Source organism: Dryobates pubescens, chromosome 2 (assembly GCF_014839835.1).
Source record: "Dryobates pubescens isolate bDryPub1 chromosome 2, bDryPub1.pri, whole genome shotgun sequence".
Taxonomy (NCBI): Eukaryota; Metazoa; Chordata; class Aves; order Piciformes; family Picidae; genus Dryobates; species Dryobates pubescens.
Window position 1 is genome coordinate 1,924,085 of NC_071613.1, and position 13,596 is coordinate 1,937,680.

Genomic DNA, 13,596 nt, shown 5'->3' on the forward strand with positions numbered 1-13,596 from the left:
CCACTAAAAAGAAAAACATTCACTGTCTTTTTATTGTGAATCACAAAATGTCTGGAATTCAACTCAGTCTCTGGTGTTGGCAGTGAATTTAGACAGTGTTACTTAGGACAACCTGATCCAGCAGTGAAGCAATTATTCTCACATTTCTGTGCTCCCACTAGTCTTTCTAATCCCTCTTCTTTTTCTGCCTTCTCTTCATTTTCCAAGTTGCTCTGTGTACTCCATCCCCATGTTGCACCTTTTTCTTAGCTCATGCTTCCCATTTCCTTGCAGGGCGTCATTAATTTGTGCCTAATTGCCATCTTCCACTTAATTCTCACTTCTGTTGGTCCTGGTGTCCTGGTGAATTGCAGTTTCTTCTTCCTGCCATTTCTGCCACTACCTCTGTGTTTGACAGGTGCTAGAACTGGAAGTAACTAAAGAATGAAGATTTTTCTGCTTTTGGCTTAGTCTATAGGCACAGTAGGGTCAGGACCAATAATTCAAACCCTGGATGTTTTCATTTATTCATGTGCAGTCTTGGAAGGGGAGGGAGAATGCCTACTGCCAGCAACACCTTGGGAGATTTCACACTGAGGCTTTTCACAGTATCACAGTATCACAAAGGTTGGAAGAGACCTCAAAGATCATCAAGTCCAACCTGTCACCACAGACCTCATGACTAGCCCATGGCACCAAGTGCCACTTCCAATCCCCTCTTGAACACCTCCAGGGATGGTGACTCCACCACCTCCCTGGGCAGCACATTCCAATGACGAACGACTGGCTCAGTGAAGAACTTTCTCCTCACCTCCAGCCAGGGGGAGACCTCATTGCTCTCTACAACTACCTGAAGGGTGGTTGTAGCCAGGAAGGGGTTGGTCCCTTCTCTCTAGCAACCAGCACCAGAACAAGAGGACACAGTCTCAAGCTGCACCAGGGGAAGTTTAGGCTGGAGGTGAGGAGAAAGTTCTTCACTGAGGGAGTCGTTTGTCATTGGAATGTGCTGCCCAGGGAGGTGGTGGAGTCCCCATCCCTGGAGGTGTTCAAGAGGAGACTGGATGTGGCACTTGGTGCCATGGTTTAGTCATGAGGTCTGTGGTGACAGGTGGGACTTGATGATCTTTGAGGTCTCTTCCAACCTTGGTGATACTCTGATACTGTGAAAGGGCTGTGTGAAATCCTACCTTTCATCCAAATGAGTGCAGCTGTATTCAGTCCTGAAAGATGTATGTCTGTGTGTTGAGGCCACACAAGCCCCACTCTTAAGGTGTCTTTACAATGTAGATTTGAGGCATAACTGGTATAAGGGGCTATATTTTAAAAAAATTGTTCAGCACACTATGAATAAACCAATGAACAGATTAGCTAATAAACATACCACTATGAATCACTTACAGTGCTATAGTGCTTTACACCATTCTTGATTACATACAATTTACTACTGAATTCCAGTTCTGTAGCCCTTCACGGTAACCTCCCATGCTGCTTGGTAACAAATGTGCGATTCTGTCAGCCTTGAAGTTCTCACATCAAGTCTTTCAGATGTAGACCCAGTGGAGAGTCCAGGGGGCTGCCCAAGGGACACCCTCTAACACCCTGGCAGCCTTGATTAATGAAGCAGGTCAGTGTGATTGTAGTCTGTAGGCTTCTGCACTCCTTATAACAAAAGTTCTGCCTTCTGTTCTCGAGCTGCTTGAGCAACTTGTGCATTATTTCTTGTATTTCTAGAACCTCTTTTTTTTGCTGCCCATCTAGAGCCCTATCCCTGCCCAGTCTCCTTTCAAAAAAACCCAAGATGCTTCTTAAATACTCTATCCCCATTGGTCCAGTTTGCTGCATCTTTCCCCAGATTTCTTATGTCTAAAGCCATTTCTTAGGCAATCTTCTCCCTAAGTGGTATCACTGATGTTGCTACTTAGGTACTGATGGACTTGGATGATTCTGCTGCTGCAAAAGACGCCTGGTACTCTCTTTTGGTATCTGCTTAATAGCAGTTATGTATTCTTTATTTTATACACTTTCTAAGACATGTCAGTCTACTTTGGCTATTTTCCTCCACCTGATTTTGGTTATCTCTATTCCACTTAGCTCTTTCTCAGTTTATAAGCAAGTGGCACATGTACCAGGGCAAGACTCATTCTGCTTTTTTGCTCACCCAGTGTACTGCTTCTCAGGGAGCAGCAAGGGCCAGCTGGTCCCTAAGTAAAAGGAGCCAGGACTTCAACACAAGCCAATGGTCTCTGGGAAGGACTTGGTCCTTGCCCAGCAGCACTATGTCAAACCTCCAGCCCCTTCCAGGAGGGAGCTCCCATCTAGTGCTCTCTCACATATTCCATCAAAAACCACCAGCCTTAGCATCTGCTGATAATCTCATGTTTTGCAGAGACCCTGTCTTGTTATGAGGTCCAGTACTCAGAACCTCTTGCTTGTCATGTCAGGCCTCTCTTAGACTAAATACTTTTCTGTTCTCTGAAAAGACAATTAAATCTTAACTCAAATTTAAGTGTTGGGAGTTTTGTAGTTATATCTTGCATAGGTATTTTGAACTTGAGTAGTATTTATTAATGATCCATCCTGGTACAAGACATTAAAAAATATGTTTCTTTCTGTTTCTTCTAGTTTCTCCTGAAGCAATTGGATTCCTGTCTGCTGTTGGGGTGTTCATTGTTCTAATGTTGCTACTTTTCCTGTATATTAATAAGAAGATGTGTTTTGAAAATGTTAGTGGTTTCCCAGATCTCGATTCAGGATACACTACAAGAAAGAATTCACAAGATAAACTTTGTAAGTATCTGAAATACAGTGTACTAAACTTAATTATAAGAACACACATTTTTACCAGGATGTGTAGAAATACACAAATGATCACTTGACTTAAGTGATGAAAGCATACAGCTTTGCCTGGGACTGTGCAATACGTGGGAAGGAAGAAACCTTTGTATTCACATGCCACCGAAATTCAGCATCTGTATAACCAGAGTTGACATTTGCTTATGGGAAGATATTTTTCTTGCATTATGAGCATGTTTTAAATGTTCATTAATTATGCATAATTAAATCTTCTCAAGTAAATTTGTGAATGGGATTATTAGGTTTTTGCCTGGCCACTTAAAAGTCAGCCTTTTGGAGAAGGTCTTGCATTTCCTCACCTGGAAAATAATCCTTTTCTTCCTAAAAACATGGAAACCAAAGACATCTTATCTCTGACTAGCCAAGGTCTTGAAGGATAATGGAAAATAAAAAAAATAGACCTTGAAGAAGAGCTGACAGTTGGTAAAAGAACTGCTTTCTCCTTTTGGGTAGTGGAATTGAATGGGCTCAGTTAGCTGACTTGAGAGGAAGAAACAAGCACCAGAGAACAGAATGGGATCTTTGAGATTTTTTTCCCTCTTCTGCCTCTTTAAAAGGTGCAGCTAAATTCTTACTTTCATTTTCCTTGGAGGCAGAAAAAAGGTTCCCCCTCTGGAAATGAAGTCTGTCATCTTAACTTTCTTTTTGCTGCACAAGAAGTCCTCATGTTCCAAAAGATCTTACTTTACGTAACAGACAACACACATTCTGGGGTGAAGAAGGCTCCTTGGTGTGGTTTTTTGTGCAGCTATTACCTTAAAATCTTGTTATGGTGTGACACTGATGGAAGGACATAATTTAAGTGTCTCACAACTTCTTCTTTGCAGGTTAGAATAAAAAAAAAATCAAATGTATTTCCATCTCAAACAGCTGTCTTAGTTTTGAAAGTGATGAATTTTATTATGGCTAGCTGATGGTGCAGTTAATGAAAGACTGTGGTTTTGCAGGTTGATTGTGACTTCATTTCAAGATACTTACTTAGCTGCTTTCTTGTTATTGTCAATGCATATTGAATGGAAAGACCAGAGCTGCAACTTCCCTTGATAAATGTGTTGAATTTGAGACAGGAAAAGCAAATAGCTCTGAAATTGAACTTGGAGAGGTGGAGGTGATCTGCCTGTGAAACAGAGCATCTTTCGGAACTAAAAGCTGTTGCTGAATAGATTGGACAAATGGCTTTTTTCAGAAACCTCCAGCAAAATCTGAGCCTTCCCTCTGTGTCTTCTCTGGTTGACACACTTAGCAGTGCAGTGGATGATCTGACCAGTGTTGTTGGAGAGGTCAGCTACAGCGTAGCTGATTCAGTAACAGAACAAGTGACAAGTATGATAAACGGCCTTCGCGCAGAAGCGGAAAGCTCCAAAACGCAGAACAATAAACCTGCGGAAGGAGTTGAAGAACACACACTAACACATTGCCAGGAAACTCATATGAAAGCAAAGAGAGGTGTTGCTGAACATAAAGAAACTCATTCTGATTCGTTAGATGGCATAAAAAAAGATACAAGTGAAAACGGAGTATCTGACCATGGCATGGACAAAAAAGAGTGCCAGGTAAAAGGCACAGATAGTAATAATTACATTAGTGATACAGAAGTACCTCAGGATTTGAAGACTATGGGAGGACCTTTAAAAAGGGAAGCAGTAGGAGGAAATGATGAGTCTTCTGTAAATTGTAAGTCCTCGAAGGATAATAACCTGAAAAGTAATAAATTTGCGATGCAGCAATCTGTTGAGGAACAAGATGATTGTGTGCATGCAGTGTCAGAGAATGCTAAGAATCACTTGCATGGGAAAATCAAACCACGGTCATCTGGAGTTGATTTTAAGGATTCTGAAGAGGAGCCCACTATGAATGTTCCCCAGGTTTTAGAAACAAAACTCGTTGAAGTACAGAAGCAAAAATTAGCAGACTCCAGCTTGAAGAAGATGCACTATGACCATCCCAATTGCATTCATGAAAAAGGAGAAAATAAGTCTGAAGCCTTTTTGGACAGAAAAGGAAAATCCCTATCAAAAGATGAAGACAATGTATCAGCTACTCTTACAAAAGCGGGTAACAAGAAAAACACACAGAGATCAGGGAGAGAGCTGTGTCACAAGAAGACAGCAGGAAAAGGTGAGGAGTCCGTCAGCAAACTGCATTCTTCGATCTTTCCTGAAACTTTTGATCCTTACTACTTTTTCCTCACCTAATCTACACATTTATTAGTCGTGGTGCCTATGGATAAAAGTAGGCCTGTGTGGTCAGTGCTCCATTCTTCAACTCTGTTGATATTTCTTGGAAGTTAATTACTTTTAAAAGCATTACTTAAAGGAACTGATTAACAAATGCCTTGCCTATTCTTTCTTTCTTTTCTTTTTCTACATACAGGATTTTTTTATCCTCTCTGCAGTGCCTTGTGTGGTTTCTCTTGAAAATTATGAACAAATTAATGCTGGAAATGAACTCTAATTCTGCAAAAGTTGTTTTGATTTTGTGTATTTTGAAAGCATTGCATGAAATGTGATAGAGTAGAATAGAATATTTGATTTTAGAATAGAATTAACCAGGTTGGAAGAGACCTTCAAGATCATCGCATCCAACCCATCATCCAACACCATCTAATCAACTAAACCATGGTACCATGATCAAGAAAAAGCAAATAACTTCTGTTACATTTACATTATAGTAGATCTTCAGAGTGTATTTACTGGGATCTGTAAGAATAATTTCAAGAGATAAAACTCAATGAGAAGTGGCAATGAAGTGATTTTAAGCATGGAAAGAAAGAGGTGAATGAGGCTTCTCTTGAAGTTGCAGTCTTGCAAAGAAAACCTGGCTATTGTTGATAGGGATGCTGCATGTGTCATCTTCAGCATCCATGCTTAAACACTATGACATCAGAATTGCAGCTATTTATGAGGAAGAAGTAAAACCTTGCATTTGCACCCAATTGTTTTGAAGACTTTGCAGTGAATTTTTAGGAGGCAACACAGGCTTCTCCGGAGATGTTGTTTCCATAGAGAAATTAATTAAATCTATTAAGATTTGGTTCTTCTTTTCCCCCAGTGTGTGTATTCTCCATTAGCTGCAAATTTCAGTTGGGGTTTTGTTGTTTTGTTTCTTTTAAAATTTGATTTAGGAGGTGGTTTCCATAGTTGCATGATAAACAATGATTTGTTATTTTTTTTACGTGCTACAACGTTTGTGAAGTATATTCTCCATCACAAAAGTCATTGTAGGTCCCATCATAAGCAAATTAATAGCTTTTCATAGGTTAATAACTATATGTGACCTAATATGATATCTGTGAATACATATCTTCTAGTGATGCACGATGCATCTGATACTGGTGTCTGGCGCTATATTTTGGTATGCCCGGCTTTAATTATAGGGGTGAAAATCTGTAGAAGTGGCCTAGATAGGAGGTTTCAACCTGATGATAGCCATAAGTGATAGGAGATTTTACTCTGTGTAACCAGGAGAGGAGGCTTCTTTTTCTGGGCAGCTTCTTGCAGTGAAGCTGCTATCCAGAGTAAGGTATGATATTTTAAATAAAAGAGTGGTGAAATTGAACTTGCTTTATAGCCATCCATACAATGGGAAGAGGCTTATCTGTTAGACTTGAATTTAAATTGATAGCCTAGAGCTGAAAGATCCAGTTGCTCATTAGCAGTCTTTTAAGCCACCATAAACACTAAATTAAGACTATGTACACATTGCATGTAGAGCTGGTAGCACCATCTGCAGTTAAGGCTTCTCCATCATTTTCCATTTCAAGACCTTATTTTCAGTTTCCTAAAACTGTGTGCCAATTTTGAAACACTTAGGATCAAATTTGGCATACTTTCTCTCAGAAATCTTTTGGGTTTAGTTTTGTTTTGTTTTGTTTGTTTGTTTTTAAAGCTCTGTTTTATAATCTTTAACTGTTTCCAGGAGTATAGTATGGGAAAAACTTGCTAGTTATCTGTGCAAAAAAATAAGTGTATTTCACGCCTGCTTCACTAAGGTCCTTTGTCATCTTTGTTAGACTATGCACTTGAAATGTGGGAGAGCACTTTTCCCATGTCAGAGATGCCCATGTTCCTCTATGAGAAAACATCTGAGTTGGACCAAGTTGTAAATCTTTGTAAACTTTGCCTTTCAAAAGTCATAGTAAACACTTCTCATAGTTTGCTTGTTATGTTCACTGATCATCCCATTTGCACTCATGCTTCCTTGTAGGGGTTGAAGAAAAGAGGAGTTGTTATCCTGCTTTTCATACTTGCAGTTTCTAAAGGACACTGGAAGTTTGAACATAAATGTGACAGTTAGCATGACTTATGTGACAACAAACTTCATGAGCAAATGTGACAAGATGGAAGTGGTAAAGTGGGATTTGAAGTATGATGAGTGGCAGCTATGGAGAGAACTGATAATATGAAAGTGGAGAGGCTAAGAGTGAACGATTAAGCTTACAGGAGTAGCTGGTTAGGTGCAAGTAAAGAGGAACTGTGATCGAGTAGGCAAAGAGAATAAAGAGGAAATCCTCATAAGAGACCTGAAATGGGTGCTTGGAGCAGGAACCTGGAGTATGGGGCTGGGAGACAAGATTCAACTTGCATAAATGTGACTTTGCAAAAGATTTCTTACCTAAACTTGCAGCACAGGCTTTTCTGTATGAGTACCAGGGAGAAACAGACATCTATGGGAAGTGATTTTACTCATCTGCTCTAGAGGCTTACTGAAAACTGGGAATGATGGACCTCTGTAGCAGGAAGACACCTAGATGGCTGACATTAGTTGAGTTGCTTTAATTATAAATTACTGTATTTTGAGTAAGATTAATCCTTCCTTTAGTCAGAATATCCAGGCAGAGGAGTGAGACTAATGGGTGTGGAATCACAGAACTAAAGCTAAAGACAGGGATGGGACAAGGATGTGAAAGCAGGGAGGGGTGAAGTGGTTGAGTGTGGCTGGGTAGCGTGTTAGACAATACTCCCTTGTGGAATTCAGGAGTGAAAAACAGCATTGTGGGCATCTCAGGGCTCTGTCGGTAAGGGAAATCCATTGGCAAATCACAGAACTTGCTCACAGAGTAGTGCTAACACTGATCTTTATTGAGTTTACATGAACTCTTTTAATGCCTGTTGAAGTTTGAGATCTACAGAACCCCTCTGCATGGCATGTTAAATTTGGGCAGAATCCACATGAGCTTTGAAAAAAGGGAGGAGGAAGCTTTCCTTTTACAGAAACAAATATGCTGAATCTTTGACTTGTGGGAGGAAGTCATACTTGAGATGTAGTTGGAAAATGTTTGCCACAGGAGTGGGCATTACAGAAAAAGTAGTATAAGAGAATTAGCTAGGTAGACTCCCCTGTGGAGTTTTTGCTACTGCCAGATATGTGCAGTGAGAATCTGCATTCAATTGCTGAGTTAGGGGCTGTTTATTTTAATTTAAATGAAATTGTGCATGCAAACATCTTTCACTAGCATTTTCCCATTTGTTATTGTAGGTTGAGCCACTCCTGACTACAGTATCCTAAGATGATTTTTTTGTAGGCTTCTCTTTGTAAATCACTTTCATTCCTGTGTTACACTGCATGCTCACAGCCAAAATCAGCTGAGAATGGAGGATCAGGAGCTGCCTTTTGGATACATTAGTTATCCAAATGTAAGATTCCAGCAGCGTTGGATTTACCTACCTCATTTCAAACATTTTCTTCCTCAGTGAAGGGGTTTAAGAAATTCAGTCTTGGCTGCCCTGGATAAACTGATCCATTTTCTGTTGGATTAAGTTTTGGAATGTTTTTTCTAGAAAGTGAAAATAGTTCTCACCAATTACAAAATCACATCAGACTTACAGTTACAACTGGATGGTATTTTAACAATACTACAGACATTTTAATTGAAATAACTTGAATATATTCACTGATAACCTCTTATGGTTATTTTCTTGTATTCTGTTTTGAGCTGTAGTCGATTTGCTTTATTTTATTCAAACAGACAACTCTTATATGAGTAAAGACCAGCATGGTTCATCATCTGAGAGTGAAGATGAAGCACTGGGTAAATATCATGAGACCTTGTCTAGGACCCAGAGTTCCAGGCTGCCAGTGGTGGATGGCAGACAGCAAAAAAACTATATATGGGAAACCAGACAAAAATATAGTCCCCTGTCTGCAGAATATGATGGATACAGTAGTGAAGCCTCAATAGATGAAGGTAAGAGTGATTTAAAAGCATTACTTTTATTCCAAATTTCAGAGTTATGTTCTGGATAAAGCAGGTCCTTGACAAGGACAGCTTGACTTGCAAGTAGTCAGCGTCTGCAAGAAACATCCAGATCACTTTCATATTTGTGCATGCTTAAAAAAACAAAGGCACAGACTTGTGCACATTCTTTGGGAAGTACTCCAAATAGTATACCTTGTCATATTAAATATCACACACTTTTATCATCAGTCATTTTAATTTGGGGGTGATTTAAACTGTTTGGATTTAGGAAGGAAACATGGCAACTCTTGATGAACTCTGTGGTATTATAAATACAAAGAATACGTGTTATTCCTCTATTGATAAGGTGTCATAACAGCAAAACAAAGGGAACTGATTATTGGTTGTGGTGCATAGTCATTACAGTGTACTATATCTACTCTTGAAATCACAGAAAGACTGCTACTACTACTAAAGATAAGATTAAGGCAATTTTTTCACGACGTTAAAGGTTGGATGTAAACAATGGATGTTTCCTTCTGTGATGTATATTTCTTGGGTTTGTGGTATATATTTCTTGATTAGGGTGATCACCTCACATAGAGGCAGAGAATTCTCTTGTCAGTAATGCTTTTTTGTGCTTGAAAATAGCTGTATGTGGAGACTATAGCCATTTTCTAGCATGAAAAGTGATCTTTTCTTCAAGTTACCTAAAAGTAAGATTCTAGCATAGATGCTGGGTTACAGTAAGTTATTTGCTGGTTTCCCTTTCTAGAAAGGCTTTTCCAGTGATTGATATTTTCTGATAAGAACTGGATACATATAAATTAAAATACATCTGTACTTGAATAAATTCACATTCTCTACTGTGTGATATAATTCAGTCATACAAGTTTTACATTAAATTTGAAATTAGTGCATGCTTACTCATGATTCCAGATTAAGACACAAAGGGCATGAAAGGCATGAAATGAATTGCAGTGCAAGAGAATTCTGTTCTGATCATCAGAAATTTCAATTCTTTACCTGGCTGTTAAATTGTAGGAAGGCTGAGAGTCTAAGTTCCAACAAATAGGGAGGAAGATGCAGAGAAGGACAACAAGGTAGAGGGATGATAGAAGTCTCATGTTTGGGGTTTATATCTTCTGAGACCTATCAACTGTGTTGGGGGAGAAAATGTGAAAGACAAGATACTAATTTTTCTGTATGGCTTATGTCACTGTTAGTAAAGTCATATTAACAGGAGATGGAAAGATCAATTGTATTTATTAGCAAATAATATCAGATGCAAATGATATTCTATTCAGATACCTAGAATAATGTATTTGTCTCTCTTCAAACTGTTGAGGCCAGTTGTTGAAATATTCATAGAATAATTCTTGTTGGAAGGAACATGTGACATTCCTCCTTCTGTGTCACAATTACTCATTCTACTTGATTGATCTTGTTAGTGAAAAGTTCTCAGTTCATCTGAGCTTTTTACTTTGGCCCTGTAAGATCTAAGCTCCAGAGTCATTGTCCTAGCCTGTATCCAGGTGCTTGGTTGTTTTCATTTGTCTGGTTTTGGGTTTTCTATTAATAATTGTTTTGGAATAGAATAGAATTAACCAGGTTGGAAAAGACCTTTGAGATCATCAAGTCCAACCTATCACCCAACACCATCTAATCAACTAAATCTTGGCACCAAGTGCCTCATCCTGTCTCTTCCTAAACACCTCCAGTGATGGTGACTCCACCACCTCCCTGGGCAGCACATTCTAATGGCCAATCTCTCTTTCTGGGAAGAACTTGTTCCTAATATTAGCCTAACCCTCCCCTGGCACAGCTTGAGACTGTGTTTTCTTGTTCTGGTGCTGGATGCTTTATCATCCTGTCAGATCAAAATTCATAGTCACTGCCTATTGCCTCAGGTCTGGAAATCTATATAATGGTTAGAATCTAAGGCAAAATGGCCCTGTTGTGGAGTTCAATTATTGCATCACAGAAGTTACAGTTGCTTCCACCCTCCTCTTTTTTTTTTCATTTAATAATCAAGATAGCTGTGACCAGCTGCTATCCCTTCTCCACACTCTTTGCATTCATGAAGCTTGCAGGATGTAAAGTTTGTTTGTATGTGCATACACATATTCACTCTAGAATTGGCATACAAATTTGGTGAGGCCACACAGTGAGTGTTGTGTTCACTGGAACATGCACACTGAGGTTCTGGAGCATGTCCAGAGAAGGGCAATGAGGCTTCAGAAGAGCCTGGCGCACATGGCCTTTGAGGAGTGTCTGAGGAAGCTGGGGTTGTTCAGTCTGGAGGAGCCTGAGGGGTGACCTCATCAGTCTCTACAACTCCCTGAAGGAAGGTTGGAACAAGGAGTGGGCCAGCATCTCCTTGGTGTCAAGCAGCTGGGACAGGTTTCAGGATAGATGCTGGGAAATACTGTTTCACTGGGAGGATTATCAAATGTTCGAATGGTCTGCCTGGGGCTGTGGTGGAGTCGCCATCCCTGGAGGTGTTTAAGCAGTGTGTGGAGCTGGTTTGGTGTTGACCCTTGAGTGCTGGGTCAAAGGTTGGACTGGATGATCTTTGAGGTCTTTTCCAATGGGATATTTTCTGTGATTCTGTTAATTTATTGTAATGAAAGAACTCTCAAGGTTTGGGAAAAACCTCTTCAAGCAAGAAGTAGCAAAACATTTTAACTTAGAAAATGGTAAGTTTTTTACCACATACCTCTACTTACAAAAATACTCTAATGTTGTCAGTTATTGCTTTTGGTGCTGCTTGTGAGAGCATTCTCTTCCCATGTTTCACAAGGAGAGGAAAATCAGCAATGTGATTGATTTGGTAGCCTGCAATCATTCTGTGGACTTCTGCAAAATACTTGCAAATTAGTGATGGTGTAGTCTCACTTTTGTAATCCATTAATGTCAATAAAATTACTTTCAATGCTCTTAGAAGAGTTTTGATGGGGCTTTGAGTAACCTGATCTAGTGGAAGGTGTCCCTGCCCATGGCTGAGAGGGTAGAATAGAATAGAATAGAATAGAATAGAATAGAACTAACCAGGTTGGAAAAGACCTCAGATATCATCAAGTCCAACCTATCACCCAACACCATCTAATCAACTAAACTATGGCACCAAGTGCCTCATCCAGTCTCTTCCTAAACACCTCCAGGGATGGTGACTCTACCACCTCCCTGGGCAGCACATTCCAATGGCCAATCTCTCTTTCTGGGAAGAACTTCTTCCTAACATCTAGCCTAAACCTCCCCTGGAGCATCTTGAGACTATGTCCTCTTGGTCTGTTGGTTGTTGCTTAGGAGAAGAGACCAACTCCCTCCTGGCACACCTTGAGACTGTATTTTCTTGTTCTGGTGCTGTTTGCCTAGAAGAAGAGATCAGACCCCACCTGGCTACAACCTCCCTTCAGGTAGTTGTAGACAGCAGTAAGGTCTTCCCTGAGACTTCTCTTCTCCAGGCTAAGCAAGCCCAGCTCCCTTAGCCTCTCCTCACAGGGCTGTGCTCCAGACCCCTCCCCAGCTTTGTTGCCCTTCTCTGGACACCTTCCAGCAACTCAACATCTTTCCTAACCTGAGGGGCCCAGAACTGGACACAGGACTCAAGGTGTGGCCTAATCAGTGCTGAGTCCAGGGCAGAATGACCTCCCTGCTCCTGCTGGCCACACTATTCCTGATGCAGGCCAGGATGCCATTGGCATTCTTGGCCACCTGGGCACACTGCTGGCTCATGTTCAGCCTACTATCAACCGGTACCTGCAGTTTCCTTTCTGCCTGGCTGCTCTCAAACCATTCTGACCCCAGCCTGTAGCACTGCATGGTGTAGAAGTAGATGCTCTTTAAGGTCCTTTCCTACTCAAACCTTTCTATGACTAGGTGATTCTGTATGATTCTGTGTCATGGCAAGAGATGGACAACCAAGTATTTTTCACTTTTCAGTGACCTGAAGGTGGCACAAGAGAATACTTGGTGTTAGCACTTTGTGTGTTCCTCCTCAATTATTTCAAACATAGAAGAAAAAAATCTTTGTGCAATGGTAAAAATCTGTTAGAGAATAAGAGTGAGTATGCCTTGTCCTGTTATGATCACTACACAGGGCAAACAGCCCAAACTAGAACTTTGATGAAAAGATGAAGTGTAAACCCCATGATGAAAACCTGCAGTCAAAAATAAAGGAGACTGGCTATCACTACCTAACAGTTCATATGTTTTCAGAGAAACAGTTCACTGAACAGGTGATGTTAAATTGCTCTGATTCCAAATGGAGAGCATCAATATTCTAGAGGTTTCAGTGTAGTTTTTAATAATTCACTTTACTGTTGCTTAAACTTGAAAAATATTCTGTGGAAGACTTCATGCTGCAGGAATCCTGATTTTTTTTCATTAAATATTTTATAGCTATTGTGAGAGGTAATAAGCAAATGCTGGAATGGGATGGAATGGATGGGATGGAATGGGATGGAATGGGATGGAATGGAATGGAATAGAATAGAATAGAATAGAATAGAATAGAATAGAATAGAATAGAATAGAATAGGATAGAACTAACCAGATTGGAAAAGACCTTTGAGATCATTGAG

The 13,596-nt window shown here is 40.1% G+C and overlaps 1 protein-coding gene across 3 annotated transcripts in view; it reads left to right on the forward strand.

Annotated features, from left to right (window-relative positions):
• Positions 1-2,605: 2,605 nt before the first annotated feature.
• SYT14 (synaptotagmin 14) overlaps positions 2,606-13,596 on the forward strand; it is a 69,985-nt gene continuing 58,994 nt past the window's right edge. For 2 of the 3 annotated variants that reach the window (XM_009896587.2, XM_009896588.2), the window contains exons 1-2: positions 2,606-2,766; positions 8,801-9,019. In XM_009896587.2, coding sequence (XP_009894889.2) covers positions 2,655-2,766; positions 8,801-9,019 — 331 coding nt within the window. In that variant the 5' untranslated portion in view covers positions 2,606-2,654. Of the gene's footprint in view, positions 2,767-4,004; positions 4,951-8,800; positions 9,020-13,596 lie in introns of those variants that run through there. The other variant, XM_054169210.1, reaches the window with a different exon arrangement.